This window comes from Chlorocebus sabaeus, chromosome 12, assembly GCF_047675955.1.
Source record: "Chlorocebus sabaeus isolate Y175 chromosome 12, mChlSab1.0.hap1, whole genome shotgun sequence".
In the NCBI taxonomy this organism is placed as follows: domain Eukaryota; kingdom Metazoa; phylum Chordata; class Mammalia; order Primates; family Cercopithecidae; genus Chlorocebus; species Chlorocebus sabaeus.
The window spans coordinates 74432947-74444018 of NC_132915.1; the positions used below are offsets into that span (position 1 = coordinate 74432947).

General features: G+C 35.5%; 1 protein-coding gene across 1 annotated transcript; it reads right to left on the minus strand.

Annotated features, from left to right (window-relative positions):
- Positions 1 to 1765: 1765 nt before the first annotated feature.
- On the minus strand, positions 1766 to 2940 carry LOC103219088 (olfactory receptor 13C3). Its single transcript, XM_007968534.3, has one exon. The coding sequence runs from the start codon at positions 2923 to 2925 to the stop codon at positions 1972 to 1974; it is 954 nt and encodes a 317-aa protein (XP_007966725.3). The 5' UTR covers positions 2926 to 2940; the 3' UTR covers positions 1766 to 1971.
- Between the last annotated feature and the right edge of the window lie 8132 nt (positions 2941 to 11072).

The window sequence follows — 11072 nt, forward strand, 5'->3', positions numbered from 1 at the left end:
GTTCTAAAAGATAGTTTCTCAAAAGTGGCCTGGAAAGTATGATTGAAGTTTTCAGAACTCTCCTTTTTGGACCGAAATTTCTTCCTCCTGCAGGACCATGTCCTGTATCTCTATTAAAGCCTTATATGAGTACACAATCTGGAATCACACGTGTTCTGTAGAAGAGCCAACACTGGGCAAATGTTGCAAAGTTTAATTTAAAATTCTGGGCTATCTTAAAATGTATTAATTTCTTTTTAAGAGATAGGGTCTTGCTCTGTCACCCCGGCTGGAGTGCAGTGGCACAATCATAGCTCACTGCAACCTTGGACTCCTGGGCTCATGCGATCCTCCCATCTTAGCCTCCCAAGTAAATGGGACCATAGCTGTGCACCATCATGCCTGGTTAATTTTTAATTTTTAATTTTTTGTAGAGACATGGTCTCACTATGATGTCCAGGCTTCTCTTGAAATTTAGAAAACCAGTCAATATATATCCTGAATTATCAACAACCCACTGAAGTGAGAAATAATGTCTTTTATGTGACTCCCGCACCCTTGTCATAGTTCACAGTCCTCACCAGCACTGTCTTATTCTTCATTGGAGGAGGCATCATTCATATCACAATTTGTGTTCCTGGAAGTACATTCTCATAGACTACAACGTGAATGGGGGTCATTGGATTTGTGTCATTTAAAGATGTACACACAGATGTCCTGGACATAATTACATAATACATAACATGATGTAGTTATCTCCAGAACTTGCTTTAAAGTGATCCAAAGGAAGAATATAAGCGGGTATGGATAATGATGAAAGAAGGCTGACCATGTGTAATTATTTAAGCTGTACAATTAGTACATTGAGTTTTATTAAATTGTTCTCATTCTTTTGTTAAATATTTGAAAACGAAAATTTTCAAAAAAAGTTTTAAAGAAAAAAATTCATATAGATACACAAATGTGTGTGTGTATAAATGGAGATATATGTGTATATGCATATGTATTTAAACAGAGCTGCAAACATAATGGGGGAAACATATAATGGTATTTAGGGTAGTAATATGACCTTTCTAATGGTAATTTAGCCAGAAACTTTAAAAGTTTATACCACCCGGCCTATTAATTTCATGCCTTAGAATTTATCCTGTGAAACATGTGTTGGACATCACAAAAAATTTAACCCCAAGTGCTCATAGTAGATCTAACAAATCAAAATAAAAACATGATGAATGTATGACTCCTACTTACTAAGAGAAACATTAGAATGTTATCTTTGGGAGGTGGCCATAATGACAATAATTTTTCTTTTTTTAAATTTTTTGATTTTTTTTTTAGAATTTTAGGATTTTAAAATTTTAGAAAATATTACCTTAATGAGGTGACTTTCAGTGAGACATCTGGCTCTAGTAATTATTAGCTGAGAGTAAAAGAGGGAATAAATAGCAACTTTTAGTCCTCACTATGGAGTCTTAGCTTCAATTCTGAAATGCTAGGACACTGTGAAGCCAGTATTACGCTAGGTGCTTCCTCCAACTTATTGAAACATTAAATGATACTGGGACCTGGATTTTTTTATTATTTTATTTCCTTATTACAAGTAAGGTAACTATGTCTTAGAAAGAAAGAATAATCTATCCAATATCACCTAGGTAGTTTATGGAACTGCAGATTTTCTACTATTACCTCTCTATTTCCAACACTTACAGTGTGATTGTTTTCCACTATGTTTCTACACAAAAACACTCATTTCAGACATCATAAGGGAAGAGATTCTAAGAGAATTAACTATGTTTGTGAAATCTGGATCAGGGCATGTTGGAATTTGTAGCAAACTATAGCTCTCGGTGATTCTAGCTGAGCAGGGCTAGGAAAGGCAAAGGATAAAAATCTCTCTCTCTCACCATGGTTTCTCCAAAAAAGGTTTACGCTGATTTACCTATGAGTCCATCTTTGTGACTGTTAAACAAAGACCTACATGTCCCGGTTTCCTTAGTGAACTGGTTTTTTGTTCAGCAGATATTTTATAGCAGCTTTTACATCATTATTTCTCAAGCTATAGATTATAGGATTCAGCATGGGGGTCACTACCCCATAAAACAGAGAAATGAGCTTGTCTGATGCTAGCAATTTTTCTTCCCCAGTCCGGTCCTGAGACTTCGGTTTTGCATACAGAAATAAGATGGTACCATAAAATATGATCACCACAGTCAGGTGAGCTGAGCACGTAGAAAATGCCTTGCGTCTTCCTGTGGCTGAATTCATTTGTAAGATGGTGTACAGGATGAACATATAGGAGAAAAAAATGACCATCAGTGGAAGAACCAGGAAGGCCATATTTGATATCACCATGGTGATAATATTGAGGGATATATCAGCACAAGCTAGCTTGAGGACAGCTAATATTTCACATGCAAAATGATTGATAATATTATTCCCACAGAAAGGCAGCCTCATGGCAAGTAATGTTTGTACAACTGAATTGATTCCACCAGAGAGCCAGGACACAGAAGCCATCAGGACATATGCCACCTTGCTCATGATGATGGGGTATCTCAGCGGGTTACAGATGGCCATGTAACGATCAAATGCCATCATGCCAAGAAGTAAACATTCTGTTGACCCCATCGCAAACCCAAAGAACATCTGCACTGTACATCCAGAGAAGGAAATGTTTCTTTTCTTTGAGATTAAGCTCACCAATGTTGAGGGAACAGAGGAGGATGTATAGCAGATATCCAGGAAAGAGAGGTTGCCCAGGAAGAAGTACATGGGTGTGTGAAGATGAGAATCCAAGATGCTTGCTATGATTAGAACACCATTGCCAATTAGAATCACTAGGTACATAACTAGAATGAGAGCAAAGTAAATGATCTCAATCTTTGGGTATCCAGAAAGACCCAGAAGAAGAAATTCTGACACAAGTGTCTGGTTAATCTCACCCATGTCATCTGCTTTCAGGAAATCAAAAGATCTAACATACAATGTATTTACTGCCAAGAAACAAACAGTACAAATTACCTGAACAATCATTCTTTTGGCACATATTAGAAGGAGTGCTTGCTTGAAGTTCTGACATCCAGTTATCTCCAGTAATGTGTGTGACTAGAATACAATGAATCTGGGAATGATGGAAGTACCTATACCTCATCGCTGATATGTGAAGATCTACCTACGATCAGACACACATGTAGACAGAACCTTTCCCGCTGTCGAGGATGTGTTCCTGAGTTGAGGACACTCTCCCGAGCTGAGGTTTCTGAAACCCCTGGCCAATCAACAACCCTAAGCCTAACATCTTCATTTCATCAACCCCAGCAAACAAGCAGTAAAGAGGGCAAAAGACTACTCAACAAGACTGGAATTTTAATTCAGCAATTTACAACGTGGTTAAAATTTCACAGCAATTTTTGTGTGTTTATATTTTTTATAGGTCTGATGCTAACACCTTATAGTTAGTTTAATTGTGTATTTTATAGACATTTAATAACAATACATTGAATCGCATACCCTGAAATTTGACAACTGTTTAAAGGCATAGTTAGTTGTTGATCTCATAGTATCTTGTATGACTGTTCCTATGACAAGACCATTGCACAGAACAGCTCCACATCAACATGATAGTCTTTGGAGAATGCTACATGGTCTCTTTACATATTTTACTCTGTAGTTTAAGAGTCTGTCTTGATAATTTACTCATTTAAGTCAACTGATAAAAATAGTAATAATGTTTAACTATTTTATATAAATATGTATATATGTGTATGTATACCACTTTACAATTTACAAATTATAATATTCTTTATATTAACCCCATTTTTCAACTATAAAATATGGAACTTGGCCAAGATCAACTAGGTAGTAAATAATAAAATGGAATGTAAAGCTAATATTTTTGACACCAAGACTAGTTCTGGCTTCACTAATTTTCATATACATGTAAACCATCTAGAAATTTTATTTTTTTTCTGAGACAGAGTCTCACTCCATCACCAGGCTGGAGTGCAGTGGCGCAATCTGGGCTGACTGCAACCTCCACCTACAGGCGTGTGCCACCATGCCCAGCTAACTTTTGTATTTTTAGTAGAGACAGGGTTTCACTGTGTTGGCCAGGATGGCCTCCATCTCTTGATCTGCCCACCTCAGCCTCCCAAAGTGCTGGGATTACAGGCGTGAGCCACTGCACCCACTGAGCATCTGGGAAACCTAAAAACCTTCAGATTGTCTTTTAGTGTTCAGGGCAGGTCCTGAGATTCTGCATTTCTTGCAGGTGCCCAGGTAACACTTACACCACTGGTCCCAAAAGTACTTGAGTAGCAAGGCTTAGTCTATACTGAGTTGGCCAATTATCTAGATGTTTCTAATTCAAGCCAATTTTCTTTTGCCTTATTATATAGATTGGCAATAAGAGCCTGGAAAATTTCAAGAGCATAATTCTTTGATGTTTTACAGAAACTCCAGATTGACACCATATTTTTAAATACTCTTTTAAAATATTATTGAAACACATATTTTTAAAAAGCAGCATTTTTAAAGTGCCTGTCATTACAATGTTCACAATTTAGGTAGGGATATAAGAAAAGAACATATCAAAATAATTTATAGTCACTTTCTATAGCTTACATGAAAATTACAGTTTTTCCCAGAAGGAAGAATTTTATGAGAACTAAATTAGGCTAAGGAGAAGTCCGGAGTTTCAGTCTTCAGCTGACCCTGGGAGTATAGAAAAGAATGAGACAGGGTTAAAAGGGAAAAGGGATATCTCAAAAGTGAGAATTTAGACCAAAGTTAGGAGTAAGCCAACTGGCAGAACAAGGGAGTTTTTGGGAAAGAGTGGTGGGAAACACATCTGAGAAAGAAAGTCTGACAGGTGCATATAGAAAGGTTCTAAACTCAGGCAGAAAAATTGGCATTTCTTTTGGTGGAAAAGAGGTCCCTCACTAGAAAGCACAGAGCGTGGGGTAAGCACCTGTCCCATTAGACTTCAGCGGTTCTCTAAATTTGACCTCATAGAAGATGATGTTACAAGATTTTTTAGTAGAAATGTAATTCAGGGAATTAAAGCACTTAGATTAGTGGAGTTGTCACTAATTACAGACTAGGCCTGAAAATTGATCTTTCCATCATCACTACTAGATGTAATTTTGGTGAAAATCACAAGTGTAGGTTTTGCATGGGCTAACAGTTTTGAGAATGGTAGCACACCCACTCTTCCCCACACTGACTGTTGGTCACATGATAGTCACTGGGAAGTTTTGTGTAGAGCAGATATTATCAGGAGTCAGAAATCCAACTCACAGAATCTTTACTACAGGAAAAACTTAGTTAAGGATACACAATAGAAATATTTAAACTTTGAAGAGAAAGACAAAGAAGAGAATATACAATCTCAATCTTAAAGCCAAAAAAACTGAGCCCGCAATAGATTGTTTTTTATTATTCAGCTTTAAGAAGGAGAGACAGAAGGAGGGAAAGGAGTCAGGGAGGAAAGAAAGCAGGGAAGATGGGAGGAAGAGAGGAAGGGTGGAAGGGAAGGGATGGAGGGAGGAAGGGAGATAAGAAAAGGAAGAAAGGGTAAAGTCGGGAGGGAGGAAGGAAGGAAGGAGAAGGAAGGAAGGAAGGAAGGAAGGAAGGAAGGAAGGAAGGAAGGAAGGAAGGAAGGAAGGAAGGAAGGAAAATCTCTGCATTTATTTAGACAACTTTTATTGTAGCTTCCTATGTGCCATGTTTTGTGCCAAGGTCACATGTCTAATAACAGGCAGAGATCCAAAGTCTACTGTCTTCATATTACTATGCTGCCTGAAAAGTGGCATTAAAATCTGTATAGAAATCAAATGTCAAAAGCAGTAAATGGTCAGTGAGAACTACAGAAAAATTGAGATCACAAAAACAAATTGAATATACTTTCAACAGTACCCAGAGAAAGGGGCAATTATTTATATTACTTCAGATGCCTCAAGTGAGGTACAGAAATAGCCATAGGAAACACTGGGTAAGGGACAGTCACAAATGCAAAAGGAAGTGAACAGCAAAACATTAATTCAAATCCACTGTCTTCTGCTCCTGACACTTTAAATTGGTTATCTTGTATATTGTGAGATAAAGGAGACTTAAGGAAAGAGCTTGTCTGTTCTGCTCATTCTTCCACACCTAAGTCTAACACAGGGACTGCACATAATACATGGGTTTTGAAACAGGTGAAAGGTTACTTTCTGGACTCATGTAATTTCCCTCCCTGTGCAGTGTTTGTGGATTCACGAGCAGGACAACATTGGTATGCCACATTTATTCTTTCATAGCAGGCTTTAATTATAAAATATATACCTTTCATTCAGTACTGATAATCTGCTCTCTTATACAAATAACAAGCAGTTTATGCACTATAAGCATAGAGGGATCACCTAATACTTATTTCAATATATATGACATCGGCGGCATAGTGGAAAAGTGCCTAACACTAGAATCAAAGCCTTTGGTTTGAAGTTCTTTGCCTGCAATTTATAGCCTCGGTTTTCTTATTTGCATACCTGCATTACTTTACTTGTAGAATATTCTAAAAAATATAGAGAGTATCAAAATTGCTTTAAGGATTAATTAACATAATACAAGTAATAATTAAATACTACTAATAATTCACAGCTGTATTTTGGTGATAATGAATTGGTACCTATATTGCTTCAAATTATTCAAATTAAAATGCATATTGAATAGCACCTTTACTTATAGAGTTTAATTATAAGTTTCATATGATTCAGGACTTACTTTATAGTGATAAATTATGTCCACCTCCTAGAAGAACCAAGTACTTTTTCTTAGTGTTTATGTCAGCATTCTGAATTAAGGTCAGGCTCAGCAAGAGAGGCCACATTCTATAGATGTAGAAGAGTAAATATTTGTTATGCAGCAGTTATTGGAATTGTTCCCCAATTCCCAGAGCAATTTAAAGTTGGAGTGAGAGATCTGTGGAATGGAGAAACTTCCGATGCATTAGGGACAGTGTCCCACAGACCCAATTAAGAGGGGTGCTGGGAACAGATTGTGGGTGAACTAAAGCTCACAAATGGAGTAGCACTCTCCTGCCCACATAACTTTTAGAAACAGGGGCCGAGGTTCATGAAACACACTTTATGAAATGTGGGAGCTCCCTGGTTTAAAATATATCTACCAGAGCAAAGTTTGTTCAAAGTAAAAGATTAATAATTCAAATCATGATTACTAAAATGTAACGCTAGAAGTAAAAAAGATGTAGATATTATGAATGAAATAAAATGGATACTAGCTATGAATTAAGTGCATTATGATTCAACCTTTTTGCTTATTTTACCTTAATTCTTTTTGATAAGTTAAATTCATATAGGATGTCTTCACTAAATTTTTTTGAAATGAAAAGTAATACAGATAAGCAATAAGTAAATCCATAGGACAAAAGCAAATTCATAAGTTTTAAGCCACAAAAGTAAAAAGTCCGAAATGAATAGTTTGGGGTATGAATTCAGATAGGCGTATTATTGAATTAACATGCTTTAGCAAAGCCTATTAAGCTACATTGTAGATATTAACACTGAGGTTCACTGTAAAATATTTGGGTTCTGAAAAATAACAGTTGGCTTAATAAAGCAGGGGAATAATTTATTCATGCACATACACACCCCACAAAACATCGTATAGGTGCATTAAAATACAAATGGAAACATGTGAGAGATGTATATTTAAAATCATAAAATCTTAGAGCTTAAAACTTCTGCAGAAGTCATACAGTAAGATTTACCTTTTTATAGATTAGTAAACTGAGGTATGAAGTAAATAAATGTTTCAAAGTCACACAGTAGTATTTACGTAAGTAACAATTACAAGTCTAATAATCAAGAAAATAAGCACAGGAACTCTCTGTACTATGTTTGCAATTTGTCTATAAATCTAAAATTATTCCAAAATAACATTTAAATAAATAGAAGTTAAAATATATCCAGGATTCTTATGTTTTTTCATTGCAGTATCATAGAATTTTTGAGATCATAGAAGTCATAGAAGTCAGCTAAGATTCCACTTTCTATAAGTGAAATATAGTGATAAAATAATGTTCAAAGTCAGAAAATCACTATTAATATTTCAATTAGTAATAACTACAAAGTCTAACACTCTAGGTGACAAATTTCCAAAATAAAGAAATGATAAATGTTTGAGATAAGTAATATTCTAAATACCCTGATCTGGTCACTAAACATTCTGTGTAGTGAAACATCATTATTACCCTACAAATACGTACAATTATTATTCGTCAATTTAATTTTTTTGTTTGTTTGAGATGAAGTCTCACTCTGTCGCCCAAGCTGAAGTATAGTGGCGAGATCTCAGCCCACTGCAACCTCTGCTTCCCAGGTTCAAGCGATTCTCTTGCCTCAGCTTCCATACTAGCTGGGAATACAGGTGCCTACCACCATGTCTGGCTAATATCTGTATTTTAAGTAGAGACGGGGGTCTCGCCATGTTGGCCAGGCTGGTCTCAAACTCTCGACCTCAAGCCACCATGCCCAGCCAAAAAAATAAAAAAAAAAATTATTTTTAAAAAAGAAAACAAACTATATTGCCATGACACTCTGCTATTTTACCACATCTGATTACACACTAAAAAGAGGCTTGGCCTGGCACGGTGGTTCACGCCTGTAATCCCAGTACTTTGGGAGACCGAGGCAGGTGGATCACCTGAGGTCAGGAGTTCAAGACCAGCCTGGCCCATATGGTGAAACCACATCTCTACTAAAAATACAAAAATAGCCATGCGTGGTGGTGGGCACCTGTAATCACAGCTATTCAGGAAGCTGAGGTGGGAGAATCACTTGAACCTAAGAGGTGGAGGTTGTAGTGAGCCGAGATCAGCTGTTGCACTCCAGCCTGGGCAACAAGAGCAAAACTCCCTCTCAAAAAATAAAATAAAATAAAACAAAATAAAATAAAATAGGCTGACAATCACAAAAATATACCCTTCAAAGATACCCTTCAAAAAAATTTACTTTCATGTTTAATAATTATGAAAATTTGAAATATATTTATAATGTTTTCATAGATTACATATAACTAGTAATTAAAACAATCCTTTAGCAGGAATTTTCTAACACTTAACCATATGGTCATGGTAAATACATTTTTCTTTAAGCTAATTTATCTCAATTTTTTGTTGTCAAGAAATATGATGATCAATAAAAGACTTTTAATATTTTAAAAATTATTTTAAAACTTTTTTGTATTTAAAAACCTGTGTTTATTTATTATATTTGAAATTTTAAGAAGTTTTTTCTAGTGTCCTACTTTTTATATTAGTTTTGTCAAAAAATACGTACTGGAAACTAATATGTGCCAGGCGTTTTTTAAGTACTAGAGATCCAGTGTCTGATTTAGCATTTTGTAAAGAACTGAGGGCTAGAAAAAGAGCTGTATTAAGTACACATGATATATAATGGCCACATTATCTATATGAGAAAATAACCAATACTTCTTACAAAACTATTAAAGTAACAACTTTTTTTCCAATAAATATATTTGGGTTCTGAAAAATAACAGCTGGCTTAATAAATTAAGAAAATTTATTACTTTAGATAATTTATTAATTTAGTTAGAAAATTCCATTACTTTAATGAGGAATAATATATTTACATCAACATTTTGGAGTAAAAACTGACACATGAAATATAAACCTAAACATCTCTATCAATAAAATAATAAAAATAAAATAAAAGTGGGTTGTATAGTTTTTCTTTTTCCTCCCCAGAGAATAGAGTGCTTTCTTTTTAGAAATATCCACGCTATTTTATTGAGTTATATTTTGACAAATTTATATGAGCCCCAAGAGATAATTTTAGCGAAACATTACTTTTATCTTCATTTCTTACGCTTCGCTTCTTAATAGTAATACCTAGCAGCATCTTGAAGTTCATAAAATATGTTCATATCCATTATGGCATATAAGAAACATTTTTGAGTATCTATTATCTTGAAGAGAATGAAATTGCTACAGTCCCTCTCAAGGAAATCTGAACACAGTAAGATAAACAGATCTATAAAGTAGTGAATATAATATAATTTGATGACTAGTAGAAAATGATATATAAGTACAATGTTATTATGTTTCTATAGTAATTTCCTCTCCCCTATTTTAATGTGCCTAGTAATTCTAAAAGGTCACAAAAAAGTTAATTAGAATGTAATGCTTTATAAGCCACATCAATAAACAGCTTAAGAGCAAAACTGCATATACTTATACCAGAGTATGGTAGCTGAAGACCCACTATATTGCTATCTATATCTCTTCAGTTCATCTCCTGATTAATTTCCTAAAACATTACTAGCTTAATTTTCTCCAGAATGCTCCACTATCTCAATTCAGACACTGGAATAATTTTGGTGTTCTCATCTTAATTTGAGTCTTTTTCTGCCTTATTTCTTAGTCAAAGATAGATTAACTGGAGGGGAGGTTAAAAAGCTATCTGACTGATGTTTTAATTTGAAGTAAATAATCTAGGCAATGTGTTTCTCTGATGGTATCAGCTAAATTGAGTATTATTAAGGAGCTAGATTATTCCTTTCACATCTTGATCACCAACTCAAACACTACGAGTAGTGGTGAGTTATTTTTAAAAAGAGGAAGATATAGCATGGCTGGGCGTGGTGGCTCAGGCCTATGATCCCAGCACTTTGGGAGGCCAAGGTGAGTAGATCGTCTGAGCTCAGGAATTCAAGACAAGCAACAATGTGAAACCCCATCTCTACCAAAAACACACAAAAAAATTAACCAGGTGTGGTGGCAGGCACCTATAGTCCCAGCTACTCAGGGAGGCTGAGGCACAAGAATCGCTTGAGCCTGGGAGATGGAAGTTGCAGTGAGCCGAGATGGTGCTACTGCACTCCAGCCTGGGTGACAGAGCGAGACCCTGTGTCAAAAAATAAATTAAAAAATTGTAAACAGAGGAAGATATAGAATAAAACATGCGGTGTGTGGGCGGGGAGTGGGTAAAGAGGGGAGTAGAGAATACAAAAAGAAAGAAAGTAAAAGTAGTACTCAAAACTCATTCAAGTGGTTTCAAAGACAAAGTTGTACT

What these genes read in the sequence shown, in the direction of transcription:
- LOC103219088 (XM_007968534.3), bottom strand. Translation starts at nt 2,925, where the DNA reads ATGGGTGAGATTAACCAGACACTTGTGTCAGAATTTCTTCTTCTGGGT.